The 26,233-nt window shown below is 34.1% G+C and overlaps 2 protein-coding genes and 1 pseudogene across 4 annotated transcripts; all 3 read right to left on the reverse strand.

The window, feature by feature from the left end:
• Positions 1-1,010: 1,010 nt before the first annotated feature.
• Positions 1,011-19,288, reverse strand: LOC120187311 (heavy metal-associated isoprenylated plant protein 7-like). 3 transcript variants are annotated; one of them, XM_039191050.1, is made up of 5 exons: positions 19,253-19,288; positions 2,300-2,405; positions 2,004-2,209; positions 1,815-1,902; positions 1,011-1,713 (listed from the first exon to the last, which is right to left on the reverse strand). In XM_039191050.1, exons 2-5 carry the CDS (start codon positions 2,385-2,387, stop codon positions 1,250-1,252), a joined length of 846 nt encoding a protein of 281 aa, XP_039046981.1. In that variant the 5' UTR covers positions 2,388-2,405; positions 19,253-19,288; the 3' UTR covers positions 1,011-1,249. The 3 variants fall into 3 exon arrangements, with proteins under 3 accessions (XP_039046981.1, XP_039046982.1, XP_039046980.1); XM_039191051.1 differs by having other exon boundaries at positions 2,300-2,401; positions 19,273-19,282; XM_039191049.1 differs by lacking the exon at positions 19,253-19,288 and adding an exon at positions 2,611-2,706 and having other exon boundaries at positions 2,300-2,516.
• LOC120187313 lies at positions 16,909-19,166 on the reverse strand (annotated as a pseudogene).
• Positions 19,289-23,091: 3,803 nt separating the features above from the next.
• On the reverse strand, positions 23,092-25,942 carry LOC120187312 (gamma carbonic anhydrase-like 1, mitochondrial). The gene is made up of 2 exons (XM_039191052.1): positions 25,539-25,942; positions 23,092-23,604 (listed from the first exon to the last, which is right to left on the reverse strand). Exons 1-2 carry the CDS (start codon positions 25,906-25,908, stop codon positions 23,228-23,230), a joined length of 747 nt encoding a protein of 248 aa, XP_039046983.1. The 5' UTR covers positions 25,909-25,942; the 3' UTR covers positions 23,092-23,227.
• Positions 25,943-26,233: the final 291 nt, after the last annotated feature.

Raw genomic sequence — 26,233 nt, forward strand, 5'->3', positions numbered from 1 at the left:
CCGATGAACCCGGATTGTGATATAAATCCCAATCGTGATTTAAACCAGTTGTTACAAATGTTATTATTTGCGCGACCCACAAGACTTGACGGTGTGAGAGACTGCAAGGGTGATAATCACCCAAAAGAGAGATGTCAATGGCAGTATCGACGACGGTGATCATAATCGGTAAGAGAAATGGTAAGGTTAGGGTTACAAATTTTAGAGTTGATTTAAAAGATTTTTAGGAATTTGGGTTTTTTATAATTTTAAAAAAATAAGTTTTCCTTTATAAATATATTAATATCTTAATTTTTTTTATAAGTAGAATTTTTAAAATTATCAAAATGTGACACATGTCATTTAACGAAGTTTTTAACCGTAATTATTGATAGAGTGCTTAAAAATGATAACATTTATAACATACACCCGGATTGATTCAGAGATATTGGTATAATTTGGATAATTATTATATTAAACTTTAATATTATGATATGTGAAATATAATTTTATTCTTTTCTAAATTAATATAAAATATTTTGAAATTTATCTCTGAATTAAATATATATCCTAATGGTTTGAGGACGACATGTTTTCTTACATAACATAGTTAGAAAAGGAATTTGCTCATACAAGGAGTCATAAAAATTAGTTTCTATATGAGATCATTACTATAGTACCTAAAACATGTTAGAATTACATGACATCTTTATAAAGAAAACATTTGAATTCAAACGTTGTTAACTTACGAGCACGCATACAGTTATGGAAACATAAAATATAATTAATTATATTTTAGGAATTTTATGGAAACATAAATGAAAAAGAATATAATTATATATTAAATCACAAACCATTAAATTATAACGATTGTTGTTGTACATAAAAAACAAACTATGGTTAAATATCTCATATCTATATGTAGACTAATAAATTTCAGAGTTTACAAAATAAATGAAATTGTCACGTTTCTATGTAAAAAAGGACAACTTTAGAAACACCAAGAACAGTAGGGAAAATGTAGGAAATAATTTGAAATTTATATCTTACGATTTATCATTATTTATATGATATAAAAAAAGTACAACTCTAACAAAATTCTACAGATAATTCTGTAGATTATACCCCTTTTTCCCCAATAATATTACAGCCATTAGGCAGAGCTTACACAGTACAATGAAGGGGGACACGGTGAAGAGCAAGACGGCTCAATGTTCTTTTCTTTCTTTCTTTTTTTATCCCCTATAATGCCCTTCAATCTTCCTTGTTTTTACATGACGGTACAAGCATTAGGATTCTCATCACTGAAGATCTGAGGCGGAGGCGGATACGCATAAAACTCCGTAACATACCTTGGCTGGTAGTAATAGTATTCGTTTTTCTTCACTTCCACCGCCACTTTCGTCTCCTCCGCCGCTTCTTCCGCGGCCGCTGCTTGGTCTTCCTTGGTTTCATCACCTTCGTCCTTTTTATCTTTGTTCTCCTCTTCAGCGCCGGACTCTTTCTTCAGTTTCTCACCGCCTTCACCTCCTCCACTTTTTTTCTCTTCCTTCTTGCCATCGTCGGGTTTTTCTTTTCCTTCTTCTTTCTTGTCGGCCGGCGGCGGCTCTTGCTTCACTATCACAGCGTGTTTCCCGGTTCTTTTATACACGTACTCCACCAGTCTCGGTGGTTCGAACACTCCCTTCACCGTCACCTCGGAGCTCTTTAGATCTGGTTCAGCTGATTCCACCCCTGAAAAATAACACATTAAAACAATCCTTTTTACTGTAAATTAATGATGATATTACTCGAGATTCGATTCATAGCTACATAGAATCTTTGAATGAACAAACCTTTCATTCTTTGAATCCTTTTCTTGATTTCCTGAGCACAAGCTTCACAATGCATGTGAACTTTCAGAAGCACCGTGGTCGGCGCCGGCTGCAAAATTCACCGTCGGAGAAAATAAAAACCATAACTTTATCAGATATATGTGGAAAAACATAGATGTATTAAACACGTCGTTTGAGAAAGAGACTGACCTCTTCTTTCTTCTCTTCAGGCTTGGGTTTCTCTTTTTCCTCTGCCTTTATCTCCTCCGGCATCGGTGGTTTCGGAATCGGTGAAAGAAGCTCCACCGTCCGATGACTCTTCCTTTGAACTCTCTCGAGAACTTTCAAAGGATCGGCTTTATCTCCTTTCACCACCACTTTATTACTCTTGCAATCCGTCGTTACATCTTCAACCCCTACAAATCCAACAACAACAAAAAACCATCAAAATCGAAATAAAATAAACATAAATGAAGCCAAATCCTTGTGGGTTTTATGTTTTAAACCTTGAAAGCCCTTGAGACAGCGGCGAACTTTCCGGGCACAGCCTTCGCAATGCATGTAAACCTTCAAGATGATCTCTTGCGGCGGCATTTCCTCCTTAGTGTCTTCACCTTTCTTTTCCTCTGCTGGCTTTTTAGCTGCAGCTTCTTCTACTTTCTTTCCATCTTTCTCAGGTTCTTTCTCCTCCATTTTCTTCTCCTCTGCAGGTTTATCTTCTTCCTGTTAAACAAATAGAAGCCCGGAACACAAATAAGATCCAAATCCAAGTAAATATACATTGAAAACCAAAAAGATATTAGCTTAAGATCATTACCACCCCCATTGACGAGAGCTTATTTGTTTTCTGTCTCTGTGAAGAGAAGCACTTAAAACTATGTGAATCGCAGAGAATTCTGAGATGTGGAAGTAAATACTAAATAGGGAGGCGAGGGTGGGGATTTTATCATCACCATTCATTATATCATGGCAGAATGACACGTGTTTTAGGTCATGGATGAGGTGGAGACAAATGGTGGATCAGCAAGGTGGCATGCTTTTCATCTCCTTTTTCTTTTATAAGATTATATCAGCTTATATACAAAAGAAAAGAGATTAAATCAGCCTCCATTTAACATCTAAATCAATGGATTTACGTTTACATTTACGAAAATCAAAATATCACACGGTGACATTTTTTTACGGCAAACGGTAACTTAAAATCCGATAAATATTTGAATATTTTTTAAGACAAACAATAACATATTACGATGAAATTTTAACGGAGATTTAATCGAGGGTCGATGTTGGTACTAATGACGGTGAAGGTGTATGGAAGTGTGAAGGTGAAGGTAACGCTGGTGCTTTATCATATTTATGATAAAGCATGGAAATTATTAATTATGCATATTCGAATAATTAAAGCTAATATCTTAATTAACGGAATTCGAGATTTGGTAATAAATAATGACAAAATATCAGATTAGTGTGGGACATTTAGTGGTTGGTAGTAACTTTATTACAACGTTAAAACTGAAATTCTTGAAAGTAGGGCAATAAAAAAGCAATGGGGCAACTACACCAGATTGGCCCTTTACCACGATGTTAAGCAAAACTTCTTCTCATTACATCAATGACTAAAATCACATGGATTGCTTCATCATTAATCGTTTATCATTTTTGTTCTTATTTCTTATTAAGCAATTTAGACACATGCATGCTAGTAATTTTTTTTTACTTCAATACTGTTTCAGTCCCATTAAATGTCATTTACTGATTTTTTAAAAGTCAAAATTTTTAAACTTTAATTATGATTATTTTAATTTTTTATAAAATATATATTTCAAAACTACTTGATTAAATATTTTTAAAATATATATATATATATATATAACTTAAAAAATGAGGTGGGACGATCTGAACCACCAGAAGAATAAATTCAAAGAGCATATAATGGCCTCCATGGGCCTCAGTTTAGAGCTGAAGAGGCTCACTAGAAGGGCGGAAGCCATTCATGCATCTCTTTCTCTCAGGCCCCAATCAAATAATGCTTTCCAAAAGCAAAACCTCAATGGCAAACATCAGTAATCAAACATCAAACGTCAAAATATACCCATTCACCTAACGGTTTAAAAATTTAAAATTATCATATATATATTTTAAATTTTTATTAAAATTTTGATTTCATCTCTTTAGAATTTTATAAATAAAAATTCTTCCTCCAAAATTCTATAAATTTAAAACTACTCATAACTTAAAATCCTACGTCCAATAGAATACCTCAATTTGTGGTGGTAGATTTCGGTATGTAAAGGCCCCCCTTTCAGCATCTGTTTTCTTATCAATCAACCAACTTTCAATTTTAAGAAACCAAATTGGTTGTAATATAAAGCATCTCACTTACACTAAAATATTTTTAAATGCAAACTTTAAATAAAATACTATCTTTATTTGCACACTTTTGTAGTTTCAAGAATCTCCATGAAAGATAATTGTTTCCTCATTTCTTTCATTTGGGAGTAGGATATAAATATTTTAATTACCACAAATTTATCTATTGATATCATTGTCTAACACTCACTATTTTTTATTAGTCATAATATTAATTTAACAAATGACTTTGTTATAAAAATGAAACGTAAGAAACAACAATAGTTGTTGCAAGAAAACTGAACAAATTCTAGAGGAACCAAAAGTCATAAAAATATATTGAAAAGTAACAAATGAAAACCAAAATCGAAAAAAAGAGTCTAAAACATGGATAACGATAACTTCCAAAAACTAATCAAAGGCAACATGCAAACATCTTTCGACCCTAAACCGTCAATTACGAGGCATCCAGCCAGATGTCTGTAAATGCAATCATCTTTATACTACAAGGGTAAGTTGTAGACATCTGGTGTTTTGTCTGATAGCAAATTAACGAGTCTTTGGAGATTGCCATGGAAGTTTCAGGCAAGCAGTGAGAAACAGCGAATTGGGTGTTTCGGACATGAAGGAGAAAGATCAAACACACAGCCACAGGACCAAATTAATCAAAGTTCATACAGGAAACCAATAATGGGTTTTGTTTTTCCGACGATAATGCCCGTACTAATCATACGATGTAAAGCGGCTCAGTGTCAATCTTGTCTGTGAACAGTCAAACATATCATGGTAGAATTATTTGATTGGCCATGGCATGTGATCTTGTTTTTGGTCCTACTTTGGTAGGGGATAAGAATCTTTACTGGTGCAGCAATAGCAGACCCATTTATTTTTTATGAAACATGGGTTTTGGTACTCACATGTAAATATATTGATACTAATTAATCCAACATAATATGACTGCTCACATGTGACATGTGTTATTATTAACGATTATTATAATAATATATTGTTTAAATCATTTATTTATAATATATTTAAAGTTTAATGTAAAAATGAGTGTCTAGGTTGTTTTTTTCTTAAATTATTTTTTGGTCAAATTAAATATTTAAACTATTATATTTAATTATTTTAAGTCTTAATATATTTAGTTAAAAATTTATTTTTCGACCAACAAGATATTAATAAGTCACATAAAATTAACAGGGTCGACTATTAGGGATACACCTTGAGTGATCGCTCAGAGCTCCCATCTTTTATAGGCTCCTTAATTTTTCTATTATATTTTTTATTTTTATAATTGAGTTCTTTTCTTAATTTTTTTTATCTTTATAATTGATGCCTCTAATTCTTGTAATCCTACTTTTTATCTTTACAATTGATGTATTTAATTTTTTCAATCATACCTTTTTACATTTATAATTGACGATCCTAAGTTTTTCAATCTCACTTTGTAACTTTATAATTGAGCTCTTGATTTTTCAATCTCTCTTTCTACATTTATAATTACGGCCCCTAATTTTTTAATATCACTTTTTACCTTTATAATTGAGGCCATAATTTTTTCAATCCCACTTTTAACTTATATAATTTAGGCCCTTAATTTTTTCAATCTCACCTTTTACTTTAAATTTGAGGCCTAATTTTTTAATCTCTGTAAGGCCCCAAATCCCGAATTAGTAGTTTCGGGTTGACCTGAAAGTGTTTTAGATGAATCCATTAACCTTATACATAGGCTTGGGCTAAGTGAGCATTCATATAGGCTTGGGCTAAGTGAGCATTCATTTAGGCTTGAGTTTGGCCTAAACATGTGACAAATGGGTTTTTTAAAATGAGATCAAATCTTCAGTGACCAAAAGGGTAATTATACCATTTTCAAAAGTTGAAAACCCATAATTTTGTATGATCTCACGTTGTCTCCCTTATTTTTTCACCATTCTCTCCTGTGTCTTCTTTCTCCATTCCTCATCACTCTTTTCCTCTCCAAGAGTAGCACAAAGGTAGAATCTTTAGTGGCTTCCTCAGGTAGTCTTACCAAGGCAAGGTAAGAATCATAATCTCCATCCCCATCACTTCAATTCAAGCTCTCAACCTCTTCATTTCTTAATGGCTCCCAAAATGTGGGTTTAATAGGGGTTTTAAAGAACCATAGAAAACCAACCCATTTTTGAAAGAATTAAACTTTAAGAGATGTTCCAAATTCCTTCCTAAACTTCTCAACAACATTACTAATCTATATGTTGATTTTCGCTTAGTGAGAGAAGTTGGAGAAAGCTCCAAGAGAAAGTAAAAGGAAAAACTTACCTTGGGTTGAGCCTTGGACACTTACAGTAGCTTAGAAATCAAAGGTTACACACTTCAAACTCAACTCTACCACATGTAGACCATTAGATAAGTTTTGGTAGGTTGCATGAGTTATGAAACATGTTCATTATAAATTGAATCTTTTGATGTTTTCAGCATGTTAAAAGACCTATTATGATCCCTTATAACAATAATAAGACTTTAATAACAGTTGGGACCAAGTAGGAAAGTTAGCATTTTTTTGTGCCCAAAACAAGGTATTTTTGGGCACGAGTATCGGTACTATAAGAATAGTACTGATACTATTCTTCAGACGCTAAAAATAAATGAATTTTGAGACAAAAATATCGATACTCCTTCAATGGGTATCAATATTGTAGATAGGGTATCGATACTCATATAGTGGTATTGATTCTGAGTTCACTTAGAAGATTCTAGTAGGAAATTTCGGTACTGATACTTGTGAGAGTATCGATACCAGTACATATACCCTCAATAGGGATATCAATACTGAGATATTTTTTAAAACACCGAACCTAATTTTGGTATCGATATTCAGACCAGTATCGATACCCCAACACTAGAATATCGATATTATTCCCCCTTATCAGCATAACTCAGTAGTCAGTATCGATACTAAAGGGCCAACATCAATACCAGTAGACAGTTTTGGGTAAATAATCCAATGATTAAGGGATTAGACTTGAGGAGCCCAATGACATCAGAATGTTAGTAGATAGAACTACATGTAAGAATAGTAATAAACTTAGAATAACTAGAAACAATAATAATTAGGATAACATAAAACTAGCCTTGTTTGACGCTCGGGAAATAAAAATGACATCTAAGTCTCTTAATCATAATACGATAGTCAGTTGGATATCTCAGTTATTGCCAAGACACTTCAGTAGCCGATTGGGCGCATATGCTCCAAGACTCGATGGAGTAAGCTGGACGGGTGTAAGTTTCTGATGCAGCTTCAGATCTCACCCAATATACCCAAAGGTATTTTAGAAAGGCTAAAGGGGTGTGTGAGCTCAGAGATGCAGAACCCTTAGTCGCTCTATGATGCCTATTTAAGCAGTACATAGTAATATTTTACATGTATTCATACTTGTGTCACTAGCTAGCTCATTTAGTGGATGCATATAGTATATCATAGTTATTAGTGTGGCATTAAACTCGTAAGCTCGACGTTCGGAATGTGTTTTCGTGCGCATGTTCTTAGATGACCAGTAACAAAGCATTATCATTGGTAATAGTTATAGAGCAGCCGAGAGATTCGTAGTACGTCTTGAGTCTTTCTTAGAGGGCATGTACTATTTATAGACCCTTATGTATTTAGTCATAACTCTTTTGATTTAAACTCATCGATATATTATTTTGAATATTTTGCAAGCTCCCCCGTACATGTAAACTTAATTATTATGTTTTCATTTATCATTTTTATGGATGGATTTTATGTATTACAATTTACTTTCATTTTTAAAAGAAAATTTTTGGGTTACCACTTTGGTGGTCTCGTGTGACATCATGATCTAGTGATCTTCAGGCCAGATTGGATTAGGGTGTTACAATCTCACTTTATACCTTTATAATTAATGTCCTTATTTTTTTTCATCATACTTTTTACTTTTATAATTTAAGCCACTAATTTAATTATTTTTCTACGAGTTATTAATGTAATACTAAGTTAATTATTCTAAATAAAAGAATAAAATTTTGTTTTATAAGGGGTTATATTTTAGTTTCGCTCATGGCCCCGAAAATCTTCGAAATGATTTTAAAAATTAGGTACTTATTTTAACTAAAAAATATTTTAGTGGCTTAAAGCAAAAAAGAGATAATTTAGGGACTTATTTTGACTAAAAATAGTTGAGGTACTTAAAGGAAAAAATGATATAGTTTAAGTACTTTTTTAGTTTAAGCCTATATTTAAATACATTTAAATTCACATATATTATTGAAGTTAATGAGTGATCTTAATGGTTAAATGAAGTGTTATTCTCCCTTGAGGTCTTCGGCTCAAATAGTTATTTTTGCGAAGTGTATGTGCATTATCAATGGTTAAGAAATATTATGAACAAATAATACTTTTTATATCACATTTTTTGCTTCTCCTTTGTTTTCTAAAATTTTTAATAACTCTATCTTTTGACATGTTTTCGGTCTTCTTTATTAATCATTTGGTTTTTTTGTTTCTCTAATAGTTGGATTTGATGTTACATCGACTTATCAAAATGACACTTGTTTGGTATATTGCTAATCTTCTCTATTTTAGGCCATCATATTGAATTTTAATACGCGATTTGTGTTTGTAGATAGTTTTATCACATCGTTCACCTATGGTTTACAATTTTTCGACAGTCTTTCATTAATTGGACACCATTTTTTAGTTCGTTTCATGATGCAATCAAATATATTCGCATATGCCAATGATTGTTGGTACAAGTGGTCGAGATTCAACAATTTGAGCTTGTAAGGCCAAGTTTGAATCCTACCACCATCTTAGATAATCTATAAGGAAATCTGCAAATTCCAATTGAGTCTTAGCTTTGGCCCTGGACTGGGGGAACCACCCCTAACCTTATATATATATGCATCTATCTTTTGAATTTTTGATTGGATTTTTAACATTTTCCTTGTATAATTTCAAGTGAATAATTTATTTCTTTTATGATTATATAAAAATATTCTTATTATATATTTAATATGCTATTATAATTATAAACATGTATTATAATACACAAATTACTTCATGACTCAAAGACCAAAATTAATTTGATGATTATTCAATGAGATAAGTGATAGAGATCATAGCCCATAACTTAAGTAGTGGGCTGGGTTTCAAATCATTTGCAAAGACCCAATTTTGTTTCTTGATGATGATTATAGAAGTTATTTTCTATCTATTCAATTCAAATCGCACTCATGATCCATTTTATTGTTTTAAATATGGTATTAGAAAAAGGTATTTATTAAATACTAATTCTGAGTAATCTTGTTTGAAATTTCCTGAAGTATTTATTTGAAGTGTGACTCATAGGAAACTAATTAATATATGAACAATCAAATGAATTAATAAACAATATAACAAATAAATTTATTAATAAATATAAACGAATCAAATATATCTATATTTAAATATATTTATTTATTTAAATAAATATAATATTTTTATTCATAATCATTTTATTAATATAAAATATATATATAAATGAATAATATATCAACTATTCATAAATAATTCATCGAATATTATGATAATTTTCGGACACAGATGGGATTTTTCACCCTGGTTCATAAACCAATCGAAGCCTTCGAAGCCTGTGTGACCTACTAGTTTTCTTTCACTTTCTCGAGAAAATTAGAGCCTGCATTGTTCCAGATATTTCAGTGGAGAGAAGGCTACTGGTTTTAAAAGTCGTACGTTGCTTTTGGAAAGCAGATTATCGCTTACAAGTTACAATTAACCAATCAAAAATTTCGATGGCATCGCCATGTAAGTTTCTGGATGAAATTAACCCATCTTTTGCACCCAAGAACCTGAAATTTAACTTCAAAAGCAGAATGTATATAAATATATTCATAATCAAACACATATATTCACGATTAAGAAATCAAGTTCATCAATATTCTTCATCATATATATATGTACTCAAGTTAAAAAGAGTGGTTTTCATGTTGGGGTTAGTATCACCTCTTCATCCTCATATATACCAAAGCTCCCCGTTGAAATGATGCGAAAGATGAACACAATTAAAGTAATGGAAATACAAACCTTGATAACATTCAATCTCGCCCTTCCACTTCCAACACCACACTCTATTTTCTTCATCGCCATCTCAGTCCCAGATCCTCTCTCTACAGTCTCAGCACCACACAAAGAAGGAGAAGAAGGCGAACAAGAACAATGGGGATACAAAGTGGGCAAATGCTATTTCCTCGGAGACCATTTTTCATCATCAATATCATCAGGTTCATAAGAGAAAACGGACCGAACTTCACTCCCTTCAACCAAACCAGTCTCTTGGATTTCGTCGTCGAAAAGCCGCCTTCCCATCAATTTACTGGCGTCGATGGGGGCTCTTCTCTCTTATAGAATCTCTTCCACTTCCAAGTCATTGGTTCCCACTTTCCATGTGGATTCTGTTGGGAAATAAACCGAGTAACAAGTAATTTCCCTATAACCAGGTTAATGAGAATGCGAAATAAAAGCGGAAAAATAATACCCGAAATTGATAACGGAGTTCAACCAATTTTGCTTACGTCTCCGGACTGCTGCAGATCTTTTACTAAGAGAGAATTTACAGGTGTTTACGAAACACTCACAAGAAAGCTCTCTAGTAATGGGAGAAAGAAATGATTTTTGGGATGATTTTGAAGCTAAATGGAGAAATGATTTTTGGGATGATTTTGAAGCTAAATGGGCTAGGGTATTTATAGTTGAAGCTTAGAGATTAATATTGTAAATACTCTAAAGTGTGCAGTGGCTAAAATGTAATTAACTCAAAAATATTTTAATTAAAAATTGGGGCACCGAATCGATGCCCCATTATTGAAAACTCAAACTGGTGCCCCCAATTTCTGAAAAAATCCAACCCCCCTTTTTGACTTTTTCTTCCAACAATCTCCCACTTGAAGACTGATTTTAATCCGTCTTCACATCTCGATCAATGCAGCAGCATTTCTAGTCTTGTTATTCTAGCATGCCAACTAAAGCTGAACACAACTTCAGTTTGTTTGTGGTCACCGTCTTTGTTAACATGTCTGCCGGATTTTGAGCTCTACTAATCTTTTCAAGTTTCAAAATCCCATCTTCCAGAAGAGACAAGATAAAATGATATCGCAGTTGTATGTGCTTCGTTCTGGAATGAAAAGACAAATTCTTTGCTAGATTGATAGCACTTTGACTGTCACAATACAATACATTGTTTTCTTGGTTTTTTGCCTAACTCTTCCAAGAAACTTTGGAGCCAAACCATCTCCTTACTGGCTTCCGTAACAGCGACATATTCTGCTTCAGTTGTGGAGAGAGCAACTATCTTCTGTAGTTGAGAAACCCATCTCACTGCAGTTCCTCCTAGAGTATATATATACCCTGTAGTGCTTCTTCTGATGTCGACATTTTCGGCTAAGTCAGCATCTACATAGCTTGTCAGTATCGTATCTCCACCTTCGAAACAAAGTGCTTTGTTTGTGGTACCCCACAGATATCTGAGGATCCATTTGATTGCTTCCCAGTGTACCTTGCCCGGATTATACATGTACCTGCTAATAGCTCCCACTGCATGAGCCTGGTCTGTACTTATTTCTCCATGTACAAACCATGGCATATATCAGACTTCCAATTGCTGAGGCATACGACACCTTCACCATGTGTGTACGTTATTTCTCCGTCTTTGGTGACTGTTCTTTGGAGAGTCTAAAATGAACACCTAAAGGTGTACTTATTGGTTTAGCATCTTGCATGTTGAACCTGGAGAGTACTTTGTTGATGTACTCAGCCTGTGACAACATCAAAGTCCCTGACTTTGTGTCTCTCTTGATTCTCATCCCAACAATCTGCTTTGCAGCGCCCAGATCTTTCATTGCAAACTGATTCGACAATTTTTGTTTCAAGTTTATAATCTCTTGCATGTCTGATCCTGCAACGAGCATGTCATCAAAGTACAACAATAAAATAATGAAGCTGTTGTCGAACCTCTTGATGTAGCAACAATGATCTGCTTGGCATCTGGTAAAACCACTGCTACTCATGAAGCTATCAAACTTCTTGTACCACTGTCTAGGAGCTTGTTTTAAACCATACAAGCTCTTTTTCAACCTGCATACCATGTTTTTCTTGCTTGCCTCTATGAAGCCTTCTGGCTGCCTCATATAGATTTCTTCCTCCAAATTACCATGAAGGAAAGCTGTCTTTACATCTAACTACTCAAGATGTAAATTCTCTGCAGCTACAATTTTCAACACCAGTCTGATTGTAGACAGTTTTACGACTGGAGAGAAAATTTCATTGTAGTAAATACCTTCTTTTTGCTGAAAGCCTTTGACAACCAATCTTGCTTTGTAGCGTTTGCTCCCATCGTGATCTTCTTTGATCCTGTAAATCCACTTGTTATGAAGCGCTTTCTTGCCTGGTGGTAATTCAGCTAATTCTCATGTCTGATTTGACATAAGCGAGTCAATCTCATCTTTCATGGAAGACTCCCACTTGACTGAATCCTTCACTTGCATTGCTTCATCATAGCACTCTGGTTCACCATTGTCAGTCAGCGACAAGTAGTGCAAAGAAGGAGAATACCGCTGGGTTGGTTTAAGAATTCTGGAGGAGCGTCTTAGTTCCGGTGTGCCTGGTTCTTCTTGAACTGCTTCAGGACTGATTTGAACATAATTTCCAGAAATCTCCTCGAACTCAGCAAATTCCTTTTTTTCAGCTTCGGTATTGGAGTTGCTTGATTCTACAGTTGACCTATCTTTGTACATCACATTCTACTTGAAAATGACATCTCTTCTTCTGATGATCGTTCGATTTTCGTAGTCCCAAAATCGGTAACCGAACTCATCACCACCATAACCAACAAAGACGCATTTGTTGGACTTGACATCAAGTTTACTTCTTTCAACAGAATCTATGTGTACATAAGAAATACAACCAAACACTCTTAAGTGTGAAAGGTTTATTTCTTTCTTGCTCCAAACTTCCTCTGGTATTCTGTCATCCAAATGAATTGAGGGTCCACGGTTGATCAGGTAAGCTGCAGTGTTGATAGCTTCAGCCCATAGAAATTTGGGCAATCCGTCATGTATCCTCAAGCTTTTGGCACGTTCATTTCAGAGTTTTGTTCATGCGCTCTGCTACGCCATTCTGCTGCGGTGTCATGGGAACTGTTGTCTCCATCTTGATCCCATTGTTTGCGCAGAAATATCCGAATCTTTTATTTTTGTACTATCCTCCATTATCAGACCTCAACCGCTTGACTTTCAAACCAGTCTCATTTTCCACCATGGCCTTCCATTTTCTGAAGGTATCAAAGACTTCTGATTTCTTCTTCAGAAAAAAAACCCACACATTCCTTGTAGAATCATCTCTAACTTTTCAGCATGGAACTGGAGATTGTCCCCATACATTAGTATAAACCAACTCTAACTTTTCAGCCTTGGGTGTCTTACCAATCTTTGCAAAGCTGACTTTCTTTTATTTGCCAAAGATGCAATCCTCGCATAGTCCGACATCTACATTCTTTAGATCTGGCAGCTTCCCTTTTGACAAAAGTGTCTTCTTCTCTTTCTCGCTCATATGGCCAAGCCTTTGGTGCCATAGATTTGATTTTCTATTAGCATCTGTTGCAGTAATGATATTCTCTAAGTTTGAGGTTACAATAGAGAGTACCAGTCTTCTTACCACGAGCAATAATGAGTGCTCCTTTAGTAATCTTCCATTCACAACCTGAAAATATTGTACTATATTATTCTCCATCAAGTTGTCCAACAGAAATAAAATTCCTTTTAAGGTCAGGAATATGTCTCACTCCTTTCAGCTTCCAGGTGATCTGGTTTGGCAACTTTAATCGGATGTCTCCTTTTCTGACGCTCTTCAAGGTTTCATCATTGACTAGATGAACCTTCCCAAAATCACCACTAACATAGTTCTCCATGATTTCTCGGTATGGGGTGGAGTGGAAAGATGCCCCCGAATCCAAGATCCATGATTCAATCGGACTGTTGACGCTTAGAATCATGGTATCACTTATCTTCTCTGTCACGTTGGCAGAATTTTGTGCGCCAATATTTTTCTTCGGTGCTCGATAATCTCTTTTAAAATGACACTTCTTGCCACAGTTATAACAGGTAAAATCTTTCTTTCCCGTTCTTGATTTTCCTGTTCTGGATTTCGATCTGCCTCGATTTGAATTTCTTTATGAAGTTCTCCCTCTAGACTCCATGTGCAAGGCTAAGGAGGTTGATGCTTCACCCGATTATCTTCGTCAAATTTCTTCACTCAATATAAGATCCCGAACATCGTCGAATTTTAATTTACTGTTTCCCAACGAGCTGCTGACTGCTGTAACAGTAGCATTCCATTGAACTCAACTGGTTGTGATTGTGTTGAATTCATTTAGGTGTTGTGCCATCGATGCCCATTCCGTCATCCGCAAATTGAATAATCGTCTCATCAAATGAACTTTGTTTGAGGCCGATGGCTTCTCATACATACTGGAGAGAGCCACCATAAGACCCGCTGTGGTCTTTTCCTTTACTATGTTGAAAGCAACATTGCGGGATAACGTCAGTCGGATAACTCTGAGGGCTTGTCTATCGAGAATAGCCCAATCTTCATTCTTCATGCCCTCTGGTTGCTTTCCTGAGATGAGTTGATATAGATTTTTCTGGTACAAAAAATCTTCGATCTGCATTTTCCAAAAGCCAAAGTCTGCACCATCAAACTTTTCAATTTTCACATTCCCTTCGTCTGCAGCCATCGCTCCCACTCGAATCTGGTTTCTTTGGATCGTTTCTGACAATTTTCGCGAACTGCCGTGTATTAGAACACCTCCGTCGACAAATTCGTATCGCCGAATTTTTTTTACTATTCATGAAATTCACTATTCACGTGAATAATAATGAATAGTAACCTCGCAAAAATTGACAAAATTCACAACCAAGCTCTGATACTAGTTGTTGGGAAATAAACCGAGTAACAAGTAATTTCCCTATAACCATATTAGAGAGAATGCGAAATAAAAGCGAAAAAATAATACCCGAAATTGATAACGGAGTTCATCCAATTTTACTTGCGTCTCCGGACTGCTGCAGATCTTTTACTAAGAGAGAAAATTTACAGGTGTTTACAAAACACTCACAAGAAAGTTCTCTAGTAATGGGAGAAAGAAATGATTTTTGGGATGATTTTGAAGCTAAATGGGCTAGGATATTTATAGTTAAAGCTTAGGGACTAATCTTATAAATACCTTAAAGTGTGCAGTGGCTAAAAATATAATTAACCCAAAAATATTTTAATTAAAAATTGGGGCACCGATTCGATGCCTCCCATTGTTGAAAACTCAAGCTGGTGCCCCCAATTTCTGAAAAAATCCAACCCCCTTTTTTGACTTTTTCTTCCAACAGATTCCTCAAATGGAGACGAAGACATAAGAATTCCAAGGGTGTTTTGGTCGAACAATCCCAGAGTTTTGATGGTTTTACGTGAGCCAGTTGAAGTTCTGTAAAGGGTTTTTTTTTCAGGTTTTTTCTTGATGAAGTCCCGTTCATGTTCTAAGTTCTTTAAAATAAGTTGAAGCTTTTGGTCTTCGGTTTGTTATTCATCTGTACAAAGTCCTTCCATGGTGGCCTCTCTTATTATTGTTTTAGTTGTCCATCATTACTTTCTGTAAGGATTTTGAATAAATAGATTAGAGAGGTTGATTTTTGAATGTGATTAGCGATGAGAATATTGCGGCATAAAAACTACCCCACGTTTTGAGTTTGATTATTGGATTTTGTCTAATCTTTCGAATTATTTTAAGGGTAAATTACACCGTTTCTTATTATTTTTCTTACCCAACTTTCAATTTGATCAATTTGCTCACTGAACTTTACAATTGAATCAATTTGCTCACTCGACCGTTTTCTCTCTAACAGCTGATGATGTTGCATTTTTTATTATTATTTATTATTATTTAATATAAAAAAATAAAATAAAATAAAAACGATGGTCGACCTCCACCGCCCGCTGTAAATGGTGGTTGTTCAGTCATAAAATGGGATGCACCGCTTTGCCTCGACACCTTGAGTCCAAATCCGACCTCCATTTTGTCGAAACTTGCTCCGATGTCCACGAATTTGAGATTGAAAGTGAAGAAATCGAAACGTTTCGATCCAAATTCACGAGTTTTGGGATATTTTTTCGATGAAACAACCATCAGATTTAGACTCAAGGGGAACAAGATGAACTGACCCATCCCATTTTGGGACCAAACAACCATCATTTATGACGGTTGACGATGGCTGGAATGAAAATGGCGTGGTGGCCGATAGAGAGAATATGAAGAAGAGAAGGAAATAGGATAAATTACACCATGAACGACTTAACTTTTGAACTTTACACTCTCTTTCTCTCCTATTTTACTCACAGAAACAGCGTCTTTTTGGAGTATATTTGAGTTTTTCAAAATGACATCGTTTTGATGCCTTTGTCATGTCATAACGTCGTTAAATAGTTAACGACAAAGTGAACAAAATAATTTAATATGTAAAGTTCAATGAGCAAATTGGTCAAATTGAAAGTTGGGATTTAGGGTTTATGGATTATTTGACATTTAGGTTTTTGTTTAAATTTTAGTTTGGGCCATCAACATTGTCCATGACAATATGATTGTTAATGTTTTTTCCCCCTAATACCTCGAGCATCGAAATTAATTTGTCTAATAGGATAATAAAATTTTTTTTTTACAAAATACGATAAATGCTACAATACAGAATAAACTCGTCAAATCAACGTGATGAATTTGACTGAAAAATAATTTTAAATTGTCCCAAGTAAGTGGGCCTCATGTGGCACCGCAGTGGCATCCTGCAGTAGAAAGAATGCATATTATTGCATGCTAAGTTCATGACATCGAGGACAACATAGCACATTACGCGCTAAGGTAGATTTCCTGCCATACTAATCACTGTTAAGAACAAGTCTATCACATACCTCAAAGCTCGGGTATTCTAGTTGGCAATCAATGGTTTCCTCGAGTTTTTTCTGTCAAAAGAAATAAAAGGCAAGAATACGAGCTTATGCATTCTGTCAACAAATCGGAGTATTTAAAAGCATTAAATGCTTGGCATAGGCATCATAAAGCACAATTAAGATTTAGTGTTAAACCGAAAGAAAGAAAAAAACAAATAGAAAATATATGAGAAGCACAAGATCAGTTCAAGAAAAAAAAATACAGGTTCAAAAAAATTCACAAGATGAGTATCAACAATTATATTTCTAATTCATGAATCCGGAAATATTCTTGGTCCTTCCAATTTTTACAAGGAGATGAGGTCTGCTGCACAAAATGCAGAATGCAAATTGTTGTGTGATGGTTAGCAGAGAATGAGCACTAGTCAAATGAGTAATATTTATCACCTTTGAATATTTATAGTCCTTTAAATCGACAAATATTTCACCACAAGAGCCTCTACAGTCAACGTATAGAATGCTATACGCTTGGGTAACTTCCGGCACTTCTGATTGATCAATTTCTAAAATTAAAGAAAGGTTTCGGTTAAAATTGAAGGGAAAAGTATCGAGGCGTCAAAATATGATGATACATGGTTAACATACCATCTACAGGCTATAAGATGCATCGAGAATGATATTAGCAAATACTTTCTTTGCAAGAGAGCAGTAACTGATGACCACAGCATCAAACTTTTCAAAGAATTCAAGACCAAATGTTGATATGTCATCTGCAAGCCTCGCAAAAGAAAGATTTCACTCCACAGCTACTCAAAATGCACAAAAGTTCTGAGCATTGTGAATTTTTGACCATAAGATACACAATACCGCAAAAGCAGATGGCCGAGAAAAGGAAAAAAAATACTAACCTTTTTCTACAGAAACATGAACCATGGGGTTGAATTCTTTCAAAGAATCACAACAGACCTCAGCAAGAGTTTTCCCAGTGTACAGATTTTCATCAGGTAATATCAAGATATTCGCGGACAAAGCTTCCTGAGTAACCGCACCGTCATCCACAAAATGTCGCACTACCAACGCCTGCCAGTACAATGTTCTTGCAAAGCTACACATACCCACAAATTTAAACATATAATAATCATTAAAAAGAACACAAAAACAAAGCAATAACAAAAGACTCTTGAGTTTGAGTTCATATGAAACTCAATATTAACTCAAAAAGGAACTTGAATTCAGCTTGTTCATTATCAAGCTTGAGCACCTTCAGCAAGCCGAATTTGAGTATCCTACAGCTTGACTCAAGCAACCCGAGAGGAGCCTAATCGTTTCTTAAATAGTACGGAAAATCCTAAATTTGACATGAAATCAAGTAGAAATAATCAAGTTTGAAGTCGAACTTGAAAATCGAGCTTTGTTTACAAGATAAATGAGCTTAATTGAGCAATTGAATTTTTACCAGATGGAGTTTCTTATACATAGAGCTTGACTCATCCCCATTACACCCCTAGTAACAGAGCAAGTAGAACTCTTTTTTTAAAGGTGAAAAGTACTATACCTCAGCAACAGTCCCTTTCATTCCATAAACTAGTATATGAGATTTGTTCAATCTAAAACAAACATGGAACAAACAAAAATACTCATATGAACAAAAAAATAATAATAAAAGAATATAAACTCAAAATAATTTGGAAATCACAATAAAAGATAATGAAATTACCTTCTTTGAGCATCAGCACCCCAAACCCTAATTTGACGATCATAAAGAGCAGTCTCCTGCTCTGTCAACTCCTCCCCGTTCATACCAAGCTTTAAAATTTGAATGCGAAAGAAATACAAATTACAGAAAGCTCAGAACAGAGAGAGAGAGAGAGTAAATTGAGTAATAAAAAACCCTGAATCAAGCTTCAAACTTGAAACCTTTTCAGTGTAATATTACGGAAAACAACCAAAAAAGGGGGCAAATTTTAAGAAAAGGGCCAAGCTTTCATTTTCTCTCTGTTTGAGTTAGCGCGAGTGGAGGATATTGACCGCTGATTTGTGGGTATGGGCCATTAACTCGGTTCAAAATTAGTTAATTTATTAAATTGGACCTCAACCTATGGCAGTCCAATAATGTGAAAGATTAGTCTATTTCTCCCTCTTCCCTTCAACCTTCTTTACCCTCCCCCTCCATTTTACATTATATATTAAAACCGCCAAAATTTTAAATTGTAAAAAATAAAAAATATATAGATTAAAACGAAAAAAAACATACAAATTTATCTTTAAAGTTAAAAGGTGAATTTTTAAAAAAACTAGTCAGACGGATAAATTTGCATTACCTGCTTGCTATGGCTGGCCATCAGTTCAGGTCACTAATAAATTCATGCATGCTTCTATAGTATATTGCTCAAACTTGGAGAGCGAATGTTGGATACAATATTTCAATTTCCTCTTATTTTTTTCATATATATCAAAGAATTATATTATCATATTCAAAACCCGAATATATATTAGATATAAATGTTGGATGCGAACATACTAAAAAAAATGAAGAATATAATGATATCCTTATCCTCTCTATACCAATACATAATATAAGAATACAATGAATGATGTTAGGGGTAAAATGAATATTATTCTTCGGATTCAAATAACTTCACCTATATATATGCATGAGTTTATCCAAATTTGAAGCTGAAGTCAAACACTACTGATATCAATTAAGTTGAGAAGATTTTCAGCTGAACATAATTTTTTCTAATGAATTTTCCATGAATGTTATATATGCATGCAAGGGAGGTGTTTAAAGATTCTCAGAAGATATATTTCAAGAAAATTAGGTTATTTTGTTGAGATCTCAAATTATACTTTAGAATAACCAGAAAGAATAGGGTTTCATCTTACATAATATCAACCTCACCTTATATCTCAAAATGAAACTCCACACACACACACATATATATGTATATGTATATGTATATTTATATATGCCTACATATTTATAACTCACACTTTACACAGTCGCACTTGAAAGAGCGAGAAACAGAAAGGTTAAAGAACCATCCAGAAAATCAAGCTGAAACTTATATAAAACTGAAACTGTCGTATACATATAGAGAGTGATATGGATATATATGTATGTATATTTGTAAGAATAAAGGTGATATTGGCACGGCTCAATCAAATTAAATGACCCGAAAAAGCTTCAGGAGATTTGACTTGATTGAGCCATTCCAACATCCCCAGTTTACAGATATCATCCAAAACATATGCTTACCGGTTCAACAAAAGATGTTTCTTAAACCAGACAGACATCAAAACATAAAATTGCCACCCACTCTGTCCCTTTCCTTGTCGGATTTTCATATTGTTTTTTCTTCATGTTATCGTGTTTGCCGATGAACACCATCCATGATTGCAATAGCATAAAATTCGAGGGAATAAGCGGCAAAGGAGAAAGTGGAAAATAAGATGGAAGAAGGTGTGATATATGACATTAGAATGGTTGAGATGTCAAAATCTTTGCTGGATTCAGAAAACACACTATTTATATTAAATTTATCCTATAGGTTTTCCATTATTTGGTTTAGTGATTGATGACATTTCACATAATTAAGTACCCAAAACCTCTCTTAATTTCTATTATTTAATAATATGGTTTTGTTGTTGACACCATCATATTGTCCATCTCCACCTAAACATATATATTAATTATAAACAAGAAATTCTTTTGATGGATATGAGATTTTTATTTTGTTTTGTTTAAAAATTGAAAATGATAAAATTAAAGAAATGTATTGTTTTTCATAATGCGTCTTTCATCTTTTTATAACGTTTACATCACATAAGGAGAATGTGTGCTTGTAAAACATGTTCTCTACGCTTTTAACAAGATGCGAATTCAACTTACATTTTCATAAATAATTTTTGTAGCTGTCATAATCATAGATAAAAAAAAATAAAAAAAATATATTTGAATAATAAAATTTAGTTTAATGAACTTTTTAAACTAGATAATTCAATACAAATTATAACTAAAGATGTTCATTATCCACATTAGGTTTAAAAAAGTTTTCAAATTCTATGTCCAAGCTCGAATCAAAGGGAGCTCGAGCCAATCCATTAACCCATTTTAATATATATATATATAGATAGATAGATAGCATCCACTTACGTAAAACATTTAATTTTGCACCTTTTTAGGAACATTGGATGAAGAGAAATTAAAGGTCGAGGTTACAAAATGATATTTGGGGCGATTACAATGTAATATCTTTGAAGAAGAAGGAGAAGTGATTGTTTTTCTTTTTAAACAATCTGGGGTGATTACAAAATAATATTTGATAATAATTTTCCTTATTCATTGATAATGTGCACATACCCTATAAACATAGCAATACGAACCTAAAATCTCTAGTGAAAATAATTCTTAGTCACTAAGAGACTAGAGCAAGAAATTATTGAAGGAGAGGATGGGCAACTAAAACACGAGACTACGATAGTCATGAGCTGTTCATATTCCAATTCTTTTGTTTATTTTGCACTATTAAATTATTGATGTAGTATTGATCAACTAACATATTGGTATTATTAAATATTAAATATAATGATTTAATTAATTATTAAAATATTATATATATTTGAACCCATGAAGTGGTTTTAATGGTTAAAGGAATGTTGTTGGTTCTGAATTCGACAGTTGTATTTGTAAGTTTTATGTGTGTTATCAATTGATTAAGAAAATTATGAACGAATACTATTTATAATCCAATCCTAACTATTAAAAAATATTATATACGGTTAATAAAATATAAAATATTTAAATTTTATATCATCTTGATTTAAATATAATGGACGGTAAATTTTAAAAAGAAGTTGAATGTTTGGTCCAATGGAACCAAACGAGTTGTTGAGAAGATTTTAGGAGGTGAAACTAATGATGACAATAATTTAAGATAATGACATTTGGAAAGAAAATAATAAGTTGGACAAAGTAATATCCAACAAACCAATGAACTTAAGAAATGTAAATTAATTAGGAAATGATTTAATTCCTTTTCTCCCCTACAAGACATGAAGAATAAGTCATGTATTTGCTAGTCTATACATATTGTTAATTCCCCACCACAATATAGCTTAAGTGCACATAATTATATTATATTATCTCCCATGGCTATGAAAAGGAAAAATCAGATTCTACCCACCCCATAATATTCTATTTTACTTTTTATATTAATTGAATTCGTAAATAATATAAGATAGAAGAGAGAAATATGTATATTTAAAATATCATATTTTATATTAGTTTCTTTATATTAAGATTGAATCTAAATCAAGTTGTTTCTGAATTTAGAAATAATAAAATGTTGAAAACATGTTAAACTATATATTTTGATTATGAAATAGTAATTCATATTAACCCGAGGGGATAGAAAGTCTCCAAATATAATGAATGAATTCCAGCATGTAAACTATAAAGGCGATAGAGTAGTCGTACATGAATGTGTACTGTTTGCAATAATTTTGTGGGGTAAAACTTAAGCTTATCACCAGCCCTACTCTGCCAATCTATTATCCCACTCCACGCATAAACGAAACTTTAACAATAACATGAGTACAAAAATCAACCCAGATTTGTGTATACCAAAATACTAATAAATTTATAGTCATCCAAGGAAAATGACTTTTCCTTCAAAAATACCAAAAAATCTGAGAAGGAATATGCTTTTTCTGTCAAAAACACCCTTGAATTGACAAAACTTGGAGAGTAATAATAATAAAACGATAAAAAATTTGGGGGGGGGTTGTATTTACATAAAACATATATCCTCATCAATCAATCACTGAATTCAATTTATGCATTAATAATGTGAAAGGTACCAGCAACTGTATAGATGGCATCAAAAAGGATAAAATACACTAAACAAATAAAGTGATCAACATACAAAAGATATTATTTTGGAGAACACACACTTAAAGTGTTTTTTATACCAACAGCCAACATTATGAAATGCATGGATAAACGACAGAAAAGATCCTTCTAGGTTTTCTTCGGCTGCTTATTTCCTTGCAAGGAAAACTCCGGGAAGCCGATATTACGGAAGAAAATGAGAATGAAAGGCAATCAAATGGTTATTCCTAGGGACTTCTTTAACCTCTCAACTTCTAAATATACTGTTGAATATGGAAGGAACTCTGAGAAATGTTCTTTGCTTAGATCATTGATTGCTACTGCAAGTTTAGGGATTTCTAAGGTTTCTTCGTGGGTCAAGGCCCGAACAAACCTAGCTGGATTCCCTGCCCAAAGCTCACCAGTTGGGATTCTCCTACCTGGTGGAACTACAGAACCTGCTTCAAGGATCGAGTGTGTCTCCACCAAGGAACCTTCCATAAGAATTGAATGTTGTCCGATAATGCACTCTGGTTCGATCGTACATGATCTCAAGAGACTGTATGCACCAACTGTCACAAACCTCTCAATTGATGTCTCAGCTGGAAGTCCTGTAATATACAACCAACCAACAAGATTTCAGACTAATCATAGTCAACCTGTCAAAATAGATTTCCCATGATGATCCCAAGCAGCACATGGATAAAATAAAGCTCTACTAAAATATTTGTTGATATGATTCATTATGACTGCATTGCATAAACATCGAATCAATCTCCAGTTAAATGAATGAGGAAGACATGACATTAAGTGTGGACTTGTGGGTTTTAAGGGCGGATATAGAAGGTAGCAAACGAGGTGCAAACAATAAACAAACAAGATTTAAGACAACCAATTCCTGACCGTAAGAAAGGAGTGCATTTTCTGAAAGACATGTAACATTATAAAATAAGCTGCAAATATCAGATCCCTGAAACTATCAAAGAAAAAGACACAGTGAAATGGACTATAAATCTTTAAGGGTATTATAGAGACAGGTTATAAAAGACAAAATATTAGCTCCTGTGCCTCTATCTATCCACTAGTAGAGAAGATGAAAATGATAAGTCCAGAAGACAAGATTGTGATGAGCAGAGTCTGGCTTGCAAACATTTATCCAGTTCTTTAAAATAATTTTACCTATTTTTTGCACATATTCCCTACCATATAATTAACACATCCAAACAAATCACCCAAAAGTATCTATGCAAATAGAGCAAAGAGGACTAATAGAGTGATAGTATACGTGCAAATAGAGCAAAGAACCTGAAAACTGCATTTCTGCTGTTCAAGACAGCACTCAGGGTGGAAATTGTCCTGTATGTGACTATGTTTTCAGACAGATTCATAATCAATTATTTAAAAACTCCCTATTGTCTAAAAGGGGATCCACAAATCGAATCAAAAGTGAAGGATGTCTTTCCTTTCATTGAAATAGGATTAACCTTAGGTGGTTCTAAGCTACTAAACAGCTAAACCCATAGCTGCAACCAGAAGCCTCAAACAGCACCATGAAGGACATTAAACAAGAACCATGTTGATAGCCAGGGGCGGAGACAGGGTGGATGAATAAATGGTAAAATTGCCTTTTGGCCACCCCAAAATTGATAGATTTCAGTTTAGTCCTATTAAAAAATTATATAATTTTAAGCTAAAACAATGATGAAACTACATTTTAACCTTTAAAAAATTTAAAGCTTAGCTTCCACGCCCCAAGACACAAATTTTGCCCCTGCTTATAGCTTAAGAGTGATTATAGGTGCAATTCACTTCCCTTATCTCTCTGGAATAAATTTTTTTCCGCATCAACATTTACATTCTTAGCAACTAAGACAGCAGCGGCATATACCAATTCTTTCGCCCTTTCTTTTCATGTTATACTTGGTCTTTCAGTTATGAGTATTTCAACACTGCAAAGCATTAAATGCCGAGATAATAAGTCATCCTTCTAGCTATAACCTAATGGACCAACAAGTAGACCTCAAGCGATGAAACTAAGGGAAAGTGAGGTTACTGATTGCTGTAAAGATCACAATGAAACCTAAATACAAATTGCTCTCCATCTGACAAAACCTTGGAGTTTCATTCAGTAAAATTCATTCAGCAACCTGAATCCTAAATCCTAGTAAAATAATTCAGTAAAATATCATTTACAATGGTGTTTCATTCAGTAAAATAATCCAGTTTACAATGTACAAACATCAAGAGCTCCTCAAGAGCTCCTAGTAACCTGAATCCTAAATCCTAGAAGCCATAAGACTTATATTCAGCCTACCAAATTCTCTCATTTTTCAGCTTCATTGAAGATATTATAACATGATGTACAAATCTCGGTTAGTTGAAACCTTAACTAATTTAGATCGTTCCAATGTAAATTAACACCAAACCCAAATCGAAGTCAAGCTAAATTTTGATTATAAACCCTAAGAAACTCCAAAACCCTAAAATTTCATTTTACAAAATGTTTCATAAATTCCAAAAGTAGAAAGAGAAATGAGCTGATTACCGGTCGGCGAGGACCAAGCGGCGTGAATGACGCAGCGTTCCTGGACACTGGAGCAGAATCCAACGGTGATCCTGTTGAGATCGCCACGTAGTACGCATCCATTCCACACGGAGGCTCCGTCGTAGACTGTTACCTGACCGGCCAAGACAACGTTGGGGGCAACGTAAGCGTCGACAGCTACCTTAGGGACCCACTGTCCGAGAGGGATTATCTTTCTTTGGCCCCTATAGTCCCATTTCACTCGATCCGAAGATGGCGAGATCGTTTTGGCCGCATCCGTGACAAAACTACGGGAGTCGACTTTACGGAAGCCAGAGAATGCGGAGGCCGCGGCTTTTCTGGAGAAGCGAGCTGCGATAGATGTCGACATTACTAATGGTAAACGATTCAGAGCTCAGAGAGGGAGAGAGAGATAGGACTCGGTGCTTCAACCAGAGAAATGAGAAAGGGAAAAAAGGCCAAACCCCAAATCAGATTCTTTTGGTGGATTTCCATCAAAGCCCAGAAAAACTGCCAATCAGCTCATGGCCGAAGGGTGTGTTTGGACACCCACTTAAAATTTTTGGTAAACTATGTATTTAGTTACCCAATTATTCTCGCATATTTTTATTACCAAACTATTACTTTTGTATTTAGTTATCCAATTATTCTTACACATTTTTGTTACTAAACTATTACTTTGGTTCTATTTTAAT

Source organism: Hibiscus syriacus, unplaced genomic scaffold (assembly GCF_006381635.1).
Source record: "Hibiscus syriacus cultivar Baekdansim isolate YM2019G1 unplaced genomic scaffold, ASM638163v2 tig00113724_pilon, whole genome shotgun sequence".
Taxonomy (NCBI): Eukaryota; Viridiplantae; Streptophyta; class Magnoliopsida; order Malvales; family Malvaceae; genus Hibiscus; species Hibiscus syriacus.